This window comes from Anomaloglossus baeobatrachus, unplaced genomic scaffold, assembly GCF_048569485.1.
Source record: "Anomaloglossus baeobatrachus isolate aAnoBae1 unplaced genomic scaffold, aAnoBae1.hap1 Scaffold_2674, whole genome shotgun sequence".
In the NCBI taxonomy this organism is placed as follows: Eukaryota; Metazoa; Chordata; class Amphibia; order Anura; family Aromobatidae; genus Anomaloglossus; species Anomaloglossus baeobatrachus.
Window position 1 is genome coordinate 141,014 of NW_027442193.1, and position 14,264 is coordinate 155,277.

At 43.6% G+C, this 14,264-nt stretch overlaps 1 protein-coding gene across 1 annotated transcript in view; it reads left to right on the plus strand.

Moving 5' to 3' along the window:
* LOC142264620 (mineralocorticoid receptor-like) overlaps positions 1-13,920 on the plus strand; it is a gene marked incomplete at its 3' end in the record, with an annotated part of 118,478 nt that extends 104,558 nt beyond the window's left edge. Inside the window, exons 3-4 of the mRNA XM_075332253.1 lie at positions 9,356-9,709; positions 13,776-13,920. Coding sequence (XP_075188368.1) covers positions 9,356-9,709; positions 13,776-13,920 — 499 coding nt within the window. The remainder of the gene's footprint in view (positions 1-9,355; positions 9,710-13,775) is intronic.
* Between the last annotated feature and the right edge of the window lie 344 nt (positions 13,921-14,264).

Consider the following 14,264-nt stretch of genomic DNA (forward strand, 5'->3'; position numbering starts at 1 on the left):
CAGGAGTATAGTAAGCATTTTGAATCCACAGGTACTTCACAAAAATGTTGCTGTAGCAACAAATGTCTCACTGTTAGGCTCTGTGGCCATGATCCAGCGACACGGCATCTAGTACACAGTGTCAGCCTCCTGCAGAGATGTGAGTGTTGTCCACGGGAGAACGCAGCTGCCCATGCCCACGATTTGGGTTCAGGCCGCTGTGGAGCTCTATGCTACCTGCAGAGAACACTCATCTCCGCAGCATAAATTGACATGCTGAGGCTCGGGAAGCTGCGCCACAGGTCGGTTTATGCTGCGGAGAAAAGAAGCACATTGGGCATGGGATTTCTAAAAATCCTTCCACTGTGCTTCTACTGCACAACACAGCGTTATGGATGCAGGGAAAACACTCTGCGCCCAAAACGCTGCAAACCCTGATTGTGGGCACACAGCCTAAAATGCTACAATGGATGAATGGATAGATGTCAAACATATATAACGTCCCACCCCCTGCATATTCTAAGCTGGCGCCCTTTAGTGCCTTTCATGTGGCACTAAAGGGTGCCTAGCCTTGTATTTAGCCCCCCAAAAAATTAATAATTAAAATAAATGACGTGGGGTCCCCCCTATTTTTGATAGCCAGCTAGGGTAAAGCAGACAGCTGTAGCCTGCAAACCACAGCTGACAGCTTCACCTTGTCTGGTGATCAATTTGGAGGGCTCCCCAGGCGTTTTTTTTTAAAAAAAAAAAAACGTGGGGTCCCCCCCAAATTAGATCACCAGCCAAGGTGAAGCGGACAGCTGGGGTCTGGTATTCTCAGGGTGGGAAGAGCCATGGTTATTGGACTCTTCCCAGCCTAAAAATAGCAGGCCGCAGCCGCCCCAGAAGTGGCGCATCCATTAGATGCGCCAATCCTGGCGCTTCGCCCCAGCTCATCCCGCGCCCTGGTGCGGTGGCAGACAGGGTAATATATGGGGTTGATACCAGCTGTAATGTCACCTGGCATCAAGCCCTGGGGTTAGTGATGTCACGGCATCTGAACAGATACCCGACATCACTAACCCAGTCAGTAATAGAAAAAAAAAAGACAAAAAAAAAATTTATTTGAAAAAACACTCCCCGAAACATTCCTCTTTTACCAATTTATTGAAAATAAAGAAATTTCGGTCGCTGTAATCCATTTTGGAGGTCCCTCGGCGACTCTGGACCTTCTAGAATATGGGGGGCACGTTCAGGGAACGTATCCCCCATTTTCTGGAAGAGCAAGCTCTCCATGAGCAGTGTGGGTGCAGTAATCTGAGAAAACTGCACTCACTCTGCCCCGGTCCAACCTAGGGCAGAGTGACCTGCAGTAAGCTCATTCCAGAATATGAGGGGCACGCTCACAGAACGTACCCCCCATTTTCTGGAACAGCAGTCTCTCCATGTGAGGACCACACTCCTCACATGGAGAGACTGCTGATTACTGCACTCACTCTGCCCCGGTCCAACCTAGGGCAGAGTGACCTGCAGTAAGCTCATTCCAGAATATGAGGGGCACGCTCACAGAACGTACCCCCCATTTTCTGGAACAGCAGCCTCTCCATGTGAGGAGTGTGACTGCAGATCACTGCACTCACCCTCCCCCGGTCCACAGTGGAGCCTGTGCATCAGCGACGTCAGCAGGATCCCTGCTTGCAGGGATCCAGCTGACAGCCGCTGTCTGCGCATGCGCCGCCAGCATTGAAGAAGGAGGCGGCGATCGCGGGCCCGGAGCGGCAGACCGGTAACGTATAACCGGGGGCTTGGGGGGGGGGGGGGTGACGGGGGGTGACCTAGTGGGACCTGGGGACACCTTTGTGCCGCATGTGACGTGTCACATGCGGCAGAAAGAGCAGAATGAAGGCGGCCGCGCGCTGTGCGCCGCCATCTTCCACGCTCCGGAGGGGGGAGGGGGGGTGGTGGCTCTGGAGAACCGGAGGGGGCTCCGGTGACCAGAGGGCTCCGGTGGACCGGAGGAGGGGTCAGGGGGAGGACATTTCCCTCCGATCTGAAATGTTTGATCATTTCAGATCGGAGGGAAATGACTGCAGAGCCGGCGCCGGCGGCAGTTTTCTGTGCGCTTCGGCGCCATTTTGGATGTCCGGTGGGGGTAGGGGTGGGGGTGGGGGGACTCTCCGGTACCGGGGGCTTTGGGGGCACTAGGGGGTTAGATTTCTTTCTCATCTGACATGTTTGATCATGTCAGATGAAAAAGAAATCAGTTTTACCGGCCATTTCTTTTTTTTTCATGTGTTCGCCGGTATACGGTGTATACCGGCGATCACATGGTCGGGGTCCAAAAAAAACACCCCGATTCATAATCTGGGGGGTCTCAGCTACCCCCGGTAGCTGAAACCCCCGAGATTTTCGGTCGCTGGGGGGCGCTACAGGGTTTTTTCGGGCCGCCGCTTTAAAGCGGCGGAACAGAATAAGTACCCTGTTTTGCCGCCGCTTTAAGTCGTACGGCCGTCGTTATGAGGTTAAATCTGACAATGTGGCATTCATACTGAAAAAAGGTTGTGCATTCTTGATTTAAAGTGCAAATATGTATTCTTTACAATGTGACATGTTTATGAAGCATTAAAGGAGTTATCCGACATACACTCCAAAAAAAATTGTAAGCTAATCTGCGCTGTATTGTCATATAAATCACCCCTACATTGTTATTTTCTGTTTTCTAACTTTTGTTTCTCTTGAATTCACACTTTATTCCCTGCAGCTCTTGTTTACATTTAGCTCCAACAAACATGACAATTTCCTGTATTCTTGGTTGCCAAACCTCAGTCAGAGCTGTCACCGCCCAGCCTCAGTGTACAGGAACGCCCCCTGCCCGGCCTCAGTGTACAGGAACGCCCCCTGCCCTCCCTCTGCACATTCAATGGCTGTCAGTATTCTGCCCAGCACCTGACCTCTCAGCATGTGACAGAGCAGAGATCCAGCTTCTCTCATCTGTGACACAGCAATCAGCTCACATCCCATCAACAATGGTAACAGAAAGAGTTGTTACATGTTCCTCACCCCTTATAGATAAATGAATACTGTGTAAGGCAGACTATATATAGCACCCAATGTGAGTCTATAGTAGATATATACGCCATGTATGTATGGTACGTGTGTGTGTGTGTGTGTGTGCGTGGTTTGTGTCATATAGTTATGTGTATACATATACATTATATATATATATATATATATATATATATATATATATATATATATATATATATATAATCACACACACATAGATTCTCCAGGCTTATCCCTCTATGTGTCACTATATGAATTGACACATTGGGCTCAGAATGTGGAGTGTGCAGCTTGCATACGAGTGGTCACATGACCATTCATTCTGACTGTCGACAACTGTGTCTGCTGCATGTGATGTGAGGATTCACATATCTACACTGTGTAGCAGCAAGCAAGATATAGTGCGATAATAATAATAATCATCATCATCTACAATAAAATATAGTTACTGCAGATTTTTGTGAAAAATCTCGACCACTATTTTTTCCTTGGGCTACATGGTATTTTGGTCATGCTGTCATACATCACAGCATGCCTATGTCACTACTAGCATGATGCAGGTCTGTGAGGTGGCTTTCATTTCCGCACTGGTAATAGCCACCCGTCCCTCACAGCATCACTCTTTCAATGGCATCAACATTGTGGATGCACATACAGTTGAAAACAAGAAGGAATCATAAGCTCCCTGCTCCATCTTTCACCCTGTTTATGTGAGCTCTGAGAGTCAGCACTGTGTGCATGATGTCCCTATATCGCACCCTCTGTACTGAGCTTACCCGCGGCCACCGCTGCATCCAGGTAACCTCAGTGACAGCTCAGCCGATCGCGCGGCTGTCTTCATTAGCTGCGTGGAGGTGACCGTAGCGGCGGTGTATTATGCAGCTCCTGTCACCTGCATGCAGCAGAGCTGGATACGACGCTGGAGGAACGTGGATTACGCCGGACAAGGAGGGCTTTGTTGTGGGTAATAAATTGGTAATGAGGGAATTTGTTTGTGTTTTTTATTTCTAATAAAGGATTTTTCGGGTGTGTGTGTTTTTTAACTGTAATTTACAGATTAATCATGGAAGGTATCTCGGTCAGACGCCTGACATGATTAATCTAGGACTTATTGGCAGCTATGGGCTGCCAATAAGTCCTTATTACCCTGATTTGCCAATGCAACAGGGCAAATCGGGAATAGCCGGGTACAGTCCCAGAACTGTCGCATCTAATGTATGCGGCAATTCTGAGCGGCGCTGGCTGATATTGTTAGGCTGGGGGGCTCCCCATAACGTGGGGCTACCCATCCTGAGAATACCAGCCTTCAGCCTTATGGCTTTATCTGGCTGGTATTAAAATAGGGGGGACCTCACGCCGGATTTTTTAATTATTTATTTATTTATTTTACTGCACAGTATAGACACGCCCACCGGCTGCTGTGATTGGGTGCAGTGAGACACCTGTCACTCAGCGTGGGGGCGTGTCTCACTGCAACCAATCATAGGCGCCTGTGGGCGGGGAAAAGCTGGGAATACGAGATTGTTTAATGAGCGGCCGGCTTTTTCAAAAAAGGAAAAGCCGCTGGAGCAGTGTGAATGCCGTGCAGAGCCGGGGATCGTTGAGTATGAGAGAGGGGGGGAAACTTCAGTCACTCGGGGGATTAGCGGTCACCGGTGAATCCTTCACAGGTGACCGCTAATCATGACGCTACACAGACAGAGCCGCGTGGTCGCTGTAAAGTCCCCTTTACACACTGAGACTTTGCTGCACAGCGGGAAACAAAAGGAACAAAGAATGGTCCTGAACGATTTCTAGCGATCACAACTTCACAGCAGAGGCCAGGTCGCTGATGTGTTTCACACACTGCAATGTCGCTGGGGAGGTCGCTGTAACGTCACAAAACCGGTGACGTTACAGCGATGTCGTTTGCGATGTTGCAGTGTGTAAAGCCACCTTTAGTGCCTTTCATGTGGCACTAAGGGGTGCTTAGCCTTGTATTTAGCCAATAAATAAAGAATTAATAAAAAAAAAAAAAACGACGTGAGGTCCCCCTTATCTTTTGTAGCCAGCTAGGGTAAAGCAGACGGCTGCAGCCTGCAGACCACAGCTGGCAGCTTCACCTTGGCTGGTAATCCAAAACAGAGGGCACCCCACGCTGTTATTTAAAATTAAATAAATAATTAAAAACAAAAAACGTGGGGTCCCCCCAAAATTGGATCACCAGCCAAGGTAAAGCGGACAGCTGTGGTCTGTTATTCTCAGACTAGGGAGGTCCACCGTTATTGGACACTCCCCAGCCTAAAAATAGCAGGCTACAGCTGCCCCAGAAGTGGCGCATCCATTGGACGTGCCAATCCTGGCGCTTTCCCCTAGCTCATCCCGCGCCCTGGTGCGTTGGCAAACGGGGTAATATATGGGGTTGATGCCAGATGTGTAATGTCACCTGGCATCAAGCCCTGGGGTTGGTGAGGTCAGGCGTCTATCAGATACCCGACATCACCAACCCAGTCAGTAAGAAATAAAAAATAGACAACCAAAAAATTTTTATTTGAAAAAACACTCCCCACATTCCCTCTTTCAACAATTTATTGACAAGAACAATCAAATCCGGGTCCGGCGTAATCCAATAACGGTGTCGCACGGCGATCCATACCATAGTCAATGAGACTCCCAGTCAATGAAGAACAAAATGTTCCCCATTGGCTGGGAGAGCCGTGCAGTGACCTGAGCTAACATCAATAGGTCAGCCCATGTCACTGCAGGGGATGCCGAGCGCTGCCGTCAGGAGGTTAGATGAGTTCATTACCTGCAGTAACGATCTCATGCTCTCCTGACGTCAGCGCTGTCACTGACTTCTATGCCCGCCGCGTTCTACGCAGTATCGCGAGAGCCCGTGACGTCACTGCTAGTGACAGTCTCGGGCCGCCCGCGAGACGGGCAGAGAAGGCAGTGACCGCGGTGACGTCAGGAGGCAGGAGATCGTTACTGCAGGTAATTATGTCATCTAATCTAACCTGCAGCTACATGTGCAGAGAGCAGGGAGCCGCGCACACTGGGCGCTGGCTCCCTGCTCTCCTAGCTACAGTACACATCGGGTTAATTAACCCGATGTGTACTGCAGCTACATGTGCACAGAGCAGGAGCCGGCGCTGGCAGCGAGAGCGGCGGAGGCTGGTAACTAAGGTAAATATCGGGTAACCACCTTGGTTACCCGATGTTTACCTTGGTTACAGCTTTCCGCAGCTGCCTGATGCCGGCTCCTGCTGGCTTCATTTCGTCGCTCTCTCGCTGTCACACACAGCGATCTGTGCGTCACAGCGGGAGAGCGTCAGTGTCCCGCTCCCTGCCAGCCCCGTGGCGTGAGAAGCTTCAGATACTGCGGGCAGACACTGACATTGCAGTGCGGGCAGCTGCGGGGCTGGCAGGGAGCGGGACACAGACTGCACGGGCAGTGAAGCAGCGCTCGTCATCCCCGCGGATGCACGCAATGCAGGCTGAGAATGAGAGGCAGCTTATACTGCAGAGGGGGGCAAACACTGACAGGGGGGGGCGGGGGGGGTGAAATGGGGGGGGGGGGGACAGTTCCCAGGGCGTCAGGCAGTAAACATAATAAAGCGCTGGGGACACAGCGCTGGCAGTGTATCGGACAACAAGTGTTCCTTGCCTTATTGAACTGGACACTGACTCGGCTGCAATTCAGGGCGCACGTAGCTGGGCACAGGAGGCGGAGGAGGGAGACTACGGAGTGTGTGGGAGGTTGTGGGCAGAGTACGGGGTGCGGGGGGAATGTGTGGGAGGGGGCAGGGAACGGGGGCGTTTACTCCAAACACTGTACAGCCCAGCAGGGAGGCGACATGCTGTTCCAGATTTGCATGTCAACATGGCTCTGCCCATGTAGACGTGCAAAGGCCGGAAGCAGCAAAATCGCGGCAGGAGGGGTCACATGACCGCTCTGAGCCGGGGGAGAGGGGCTGACAGCGGGGCAGGTAAGTGGTCTCTATCTACTTACCTGCCCCAATGTAGCCCAATAGTGTAATAATGAAAAAAAGTCAAAAGAAGTCGGATAACCCCTTTAAGCAATAGAGATTTGCTGGTCCACTTCAAATTTCATATCAAAACTGCTTCAAGTATATTTTGGGTTTTTATTGTTGAGGCTTATCTGGCTTAAAACTCAACATAAAAAAATAAATAAAAACCTAATCTGTTTTTTGTGTGGTACATTTTTATATATTTTAATGTAATAATTAGTCCAGTTTAAAGCGAGCATTTTTTTTTTTTCAAACCGAAACATTTCAGTGATTGACATGTTGCTCTTGAGCACTATAGACATGTTTCCTGTTGAAATCACAAGAAGTTTACTAAAAGATTTTAAAGGGAATCCGTCAGCAGGTTTGTGCTATGTAAGTTGAAGCCAGCATGCTGTAGGGGTGAAAAAAACAAAAATCAACTATGCCTTTCTTATGAGGCTCCTGCGCTGTTTTTTTACTTAAACTTAATGGCTTTATTACCCTGTGGTTAACATTGCTGGGTCTAGCTAGCTCCTGCACAGCAGTCCGACACGCCACCTGCTGTGTTTGACACCTCACTCTCAATGCACAATCTATTTTGAGATCCTGATGTGGTGATGTGGAGGTGACAGCTCCTTGGGCTTGGCTACATGACTAAAGCTAAAAATTCAGATTATATCGGAATGGCTGCAGCTAGTAATCTAAGTGATACACCATTGGGTTCATAATCTCCTTGTTTACGTGATGCTGCTCTCAGATGAGATAGCAGAAACCTGCTGACAGATTCTCTTTAAGTATTTCTTATGTGGATTTTGTAACAGAGTCCACTCTAAAATCCATATAAATAATGAATATGAAAATATTTTAAAATCCAGATCAAAGAGTATTCTTAAAGCTGATCAACTTCAAAATCCTCATTAAAAAAATTGTTGAGAAACTAGCTTAGGGCAAGTGCACTTGATTTCTTTTTCAGGTACGTCCACCCCAAAACCCACCTGAAAAACCACCCCGAAAATTCTATGTAGAAGTCTCTGTATTTCTTTGTAAAAATGACTTGCTATTGATGGATTCTTTTGAGTGTCTTTTATCCACTTCATGTTTTATAAGATTCCAATCGCCCAAAAGAAGTTAGCAAACCTTTCTGTAAAAAAACCCCACAGAATTAATACTATATGGTCATACTACGCAAAATGTCCCATTAGTTTCAGCTGAAGATATTGTGGAATTTTATCTTTGTAAAAAGTCTCTCCCAGTAACTACTTTTGCAAATTAACCATTTCTAATTCAATCAGCAAAGAGTAACAGATTCAAGATGGTAAGAAGTGGTCCCAGAGATATAGAAAAGCTTGTTTTCCTGTTTACTCTCATTTGTCTGGCAGCTGACAGAAGAAAAATATATATATTTTTTTTTTTTCCCATAGCTTTGCACATGTGAACTCTTCGAACAGTGTGTTGGTTTTTGCTATAAGTATACATATATGCCCTCAAGTTTTAAAGTTCATTTTAGTCTTGTTTTTTCAAAAGAAATGCAAAAGAAAATCATTCAAAGCTGTCAAAAGTCCAGTGTTTTACTTTTAGCTGGTTCATTCGCATGAAGGAAAAAAAAAATGTTTCAAACCTCATATTGTATATGGGCAACATCAGTTATCATCACTCTCTAAATGAACCTAGTAAAAATTGAAAGGCAGTGAATTGCAAGCCACGTCATAGATGCCTGTCAAATCGATGAATTCGGTGAACCTGACCACAACCAATTTCAAGAGTGAGCAAATCTCTTTGAACCCTTTTGGCTCTGCACAGAGATTTCACTTGTTGGCAATTTGATCAAAATTTTTCATAAAAGGGATATTGATTTAAATGGCATTTTGTTTAAAATGTTGTGATACCAAACTCTGTCCAGCCCCGAATGGTTTGTGGCATTCCATCAGAGTAATATTTTTACATGTCTCTATCGGACAGTTCTTCTGAACGGTAAGATGATGTTTTTTTTTTTTTTTTTCAGATAATATCACTATAATATGGTTATTTTAAAACTTTGATTAAAGTCTGTAATAGTCATAAAATTCATAAAATAAGAAGGCATTCCAAATGGTTTGTATATTTGAAAAATGTCTTCAGAAAAGTTGGCACTGGGCACAAGATTGCACAAAATTGAAGATTCACGTCAATATACCTCTAATATCTGCAACACAAGCAATCCATCATCAACATGCCCATAATCTCATGATTGGTTTCACAGAGCCTTACTAGTTTGTTTTGAGATCAGTCACAACATTTGCAGAAAGTTATATACAAGTTTATATAATGTTCCATATAATTTCATTTTCTTTTTGTCATTTCAGCTCGAAAGTCAAAAAAGTTAGGAAAATTAAAAGGAGTCCATGAAGAACACCAGCAACCACCACCACCCCATCAACAGCCTCCTGCACAGAGTCCAAAAGAGGAACCTACATTTACATCCACCTCAAAAGAGACCTCTGTTTCCACAAACGCAACTATCGTTCCAATTATATCTGCTGTATCCCCTGGACTTTCCCTGTCAGCAGCTGTGATACTTGAAAATATTGAACCTGAAATCGTGTATGCAGGATATGACAGTGCTCAGCCTGACACAGCGGAGCATCTCTTGTCCAGCCTCAACCGTTTGGCTGGGAAGCAGATGATACAAGTGGTGAAATGGGCAAAAGTAATTCCAGGTAAATGAACCAAGTATACCAAATTACACCTATGCACGAAGTCAAACATTGTATTCATTTGAATTGTAAAGACATAATGATCTTCCAAGTATTAGGACTTGTTGAAGACATGAGATTGAAGTTGGCTAAACAAATGGTAGCATGCACACATCAAGATCTTCAGATGCCAAAATTGAAACATGACTGTAGATGCTTTTTTGCCATTTTCAGTAAATTACACATTTGTAGCATAAACTTCAGATCACAACCAACTAGTTAATAATAATTTCATCAAGACTGTAGTCATTCAGTTATGCAAAAAGAATGCTTAGAATCGCCTAAAAGCTTAGGACTGTAGTATTTACAGATGTATGTTCTTACATTTCTTCTTGGCTTGTTGTATTAAAAGATAAAAAATTGAAAACTAAAATAGAGCTCACCACTACAATACTAGAAAAATAAATATTGGGTGCTCCCAAGTGCAGTGAGACATGAAAGACTAAGAAGAAGCAGAAAGACACTGCACATGGCTTGAGGAGCACACCTGATCAATACAATAATTACGAAGACCTTTATTCAGTATCCAAAATTTCATTAAAAACAATTAAAACATAACGTAAACACACAAGAGCAAGGAACCCCATGATAATGCACAATCAAAAAGAATTCATAATCAACATAATCAGACATCTATCAGTATCCTATCCCTGATGAAATGTGCATGAGAACCACCTGAAACAGGGCAAAATATACTGTCAGTCAAAACGTACCATGCAACAAATAATGAACAATATAAATATTGATATATAACATGGAGCTTCACATAAAGGGACATATATCAAAATCCTAATCCATAATACAATGTACAAGGAGCATAAATTACCTGGGAAGATATGTGAATTATAAGGCTAAAGGCCCCTTACGCACTGAGACTTTCTAGCGATCCCACCAGCGATCCCAACCTGGCCGGGATCGCTACAAAGTCTCTGGTGAGTCGCTGGTGAGCTGTCAAACAGGCAGACCTTACCAATGATGCAGCAGCGATATGGACCTGCAGAACGACCTCGCTGGTCACTGGGGACGTGTCAAAGCAGTTATTTGAAAGGGAAGTCGCTAACGAAGTCGTTGTAACGGTGTCAAACACACCGATGCATGCTGCGCAGCGGGAAACAACGGACCAAAAAATGGTCCTGAAAGATTTGTAGCGATCCACAACCTCACAACGGGGGCCAGGTCGCTGATGCGTTTCACACACTGCAATGTCACTGGGGAGGTCGCTATTACGTCACAACACCAGTGACGTTACAGCGATGTCGTTAGCAATGTTGCAGTGTTGCCTGTGGTGCATGTATATGGGCTACTTTTCTCTACACCATCTACCTTAATGAATGCAATCTTATTTTGATGTGTATCATAACCTCATGCTGCTAGGTCATTAGGGCTTTTTATCCCATTTTACAACTTTATCTTGCATGCTAGTCTTATAATTCACATATTTTCACAGGTAACTGTTATGTTCCTTGCACATTGTATTATGGATTAAGATTTTGATACATGTCTCTTTATGTGAAGCTTTATCTTATATATCAACGTTTATATTATTCATTATTGGTTGCAAGGTACGTTTTGGCTGACAGTATATTTTGCCATTCAGGTGATTCTCATGTTCTCTTGCACATTTTATCACGGATAGAATACTGATAATGTCTGTTTATGTTGATTATTTATTCTTTTTAATTGTGCATTATCATGGGGTTTCTTGCTCTTGTGTGTTTTTTTTTATCTCTTTTGTTTTTAATGAATTTTTTGATACTGAATAAAGGTCTTTGTAATTATTGTATTGATCACGTGTGCTCCTCATTCCATGTGCAGTGCCTTTCTGCTTCTTCTTACTCTTAAAAAATAAAAGATGACTAGCTTTAAAAAAAAACCCAAACAATGTGATTTCACGTTATTCTGTTGGGTGTTGCTTTTGATTAGTATATACAAAATGGATACAGCTGCACAGTAAATGCCATCAATGTATAAAGGAACTCGGGTACTGCATTACTGCTATATGAAAAAATGAGATTTTTAGTTTATGAATTGGCCAATGCACGTAAGCCTGGAAACCAATCGGCAAGGTAAATCTCAATATTCCGGGTACCTAACTAAAATGACACTATCTGAGTTAAAAACATCCATGTCTGGGCAGCTAGACTAAAAAAATCTAACTTGAAATGCCACTATCTGGACTAACCTCCATGTCTGGGCAAATAGGACTCGTGGTATAAGGATCATGAACACAGCCTGGTTTATAGGGCAGAGTGCTCAGTCAGAAAGAAACTCACTACAAATATTTCAAAAAACTGACCCGCACATCCTACAAGTGTGTATAGGTGCCAGCTGAAAAAAATAGCAAATACAATACAAATTTCAGCTGGCACCTATACACACTTGTAGGATGTGCGGGTCAGTTTTTTTAAATATTTGTAGTGAGTTTCTTTCTGACTGAGCACTCCGCCCTATAAACCAGGCTGTGTTCATGATCCTTATACCAGGAGTCCTAGCTGCCCAGACATGGAGGTTAGTACAGATAGTGGCATTTCAAGTTAGATTTTTAGTCTGGCTGCCCAGACATGGATGTTTTTAACCTAGATAGTGGCATTTTAGTTAGGTACCCGGAATATTGAGATTTACCTTGCCGTTGGTTTCCTGGCTTACATGGATTGGCCAATTCATAAACTAAAAATCTAATTTTTTCATATAGCAGTAATGCATGTACCAGAGTTCCTTTATACATTGATGGCATTTAGTGTGCAGCTGTATCCATTTTGTATTCTATTAGTATGGCTGGTTCGATGCTACGTCACACAAATGACGTTGCTCAAACCCTGACAAATGAAATGCTTCACCAGGGACACCGGATAATAAGAGATTCACTGGCCCTCCTGTCTAGTGGCCAAACTAGGTGTCCTGCAATTCAATTCACTCAGCTATAGAGGAATATGATGTGATGGGCAGCCTGTTCATACTTTGTAGAAACAAAAGATAAGGATGGTGACATTTAAAATTGATCATTTTACGCATATACTCAATTTATATTAAGATTTTAATATGTAGTAAATACTCTAAAAGGTGCACTAAATTCTCAGTCAGATATGAATAGGGTTCAGTACATTCACAAGAAATGAATTGAAATTTGTTGTAGGTTTTTGTTGAAACCTTATTTAAAATCCACGGTAAATCCGCTACATGTGATTAAATATCTGATATATCTAAAAAGTGAAAATGGTTTATTACAATTACTATTTATTTCAAAATTTGTATCATGAAGTTACAAAGACACAGAAGTATTTCCTTATTCCATTTGCTAATATTTACTTTGACAATTTTTAGACTTTCATAAAGTTCTTCTGTGTTTTACTCGCATTGAGATTAAAGAGATGTCTTTTCCAGCTTTATAATAAAGTATTTAGGAAATGTGTCCCTCCGCTATGTGAGACCCTAGCAGGGAAGAGCTTTATTAGTTTGCTGCAATCATCTCTATATTCCACATTTCGCAGCGGTAGAACGGGGAAGACATTATATAAACATTAATTCACCTCTCCCTGCACAACATGAGAATGTTCAACGTTACTGCTTCAAATTGCTGAGTGTTGTGGAACTAGCTTTATTTCCATTATGTAGAGTTTTAGGCTATCTTAATAAATTGCTGGTAATACCAGGCCCACTCTAGCTATGGAGATAAATCTCATACTTGGTTTAGTCGTACCCAGAGCAGTGGGCTGCATAAATCTCAAAACTGGAAACATCTAAAAGCTTCATGGCCAAGTCAGTTGTAAAAACTTTCTGCAATTTCATTTAAACCAAAGTAGGGTCTCATGTGTGGCTTCAGATTCTCAGTGCTCCCAAACAGGTTCTTGAGGTGTGGAGTATTATAGCACTTGAGGCAACAATTGGACCCCACTATTGCAATCCAGTCAGGATCATTACTAAGTAACAAAGCGTATCTGCTAAGTTACTCCTCTTTTATATAGGTTTTTTGTGGGCTTTAATATTCCTTATTGATTGTGTATAAATTAATGTGGTCATTCCTTTCCTACAGGATTTAGGAACCTGCCTCTTGAGGACCAAATTACTTTAATTCAGTACTCCTGGATGTGCCTGTCATCGTTTGCCTTGAGCTGGAGATCGTATAAACATGCAAACAGCCAATACCTATATTTTGCTCCAGACCTGATATTTAATGAGTAAGTATTTAAAAAATTACCTCCAAAAATACCTTCATGTACATTATTTGTTGTATATTATGTGTCTCAAGATTTTCTTATTTTGAATATATTCACTGTTGGATAAGCCTGGCAACATTCAGGGCAGACTGAAAAATAAAGCAAGGTATCTTGTCTTGCAAGACTCTTAGATCCTTGCTGACCCCCAAATCAGCCCCCTGAAAAATAAAATTAAAAAATGCAAGATTAACATATTAACAAAGCACTTCCAGTTTGTCTTTGTTTTCTGGTTGCTGATCACACTCTGCACTTCTGTTTTATACAGTGCACTTTTTCATGTAGCTCAACCTCCTGTTTTAATCTTT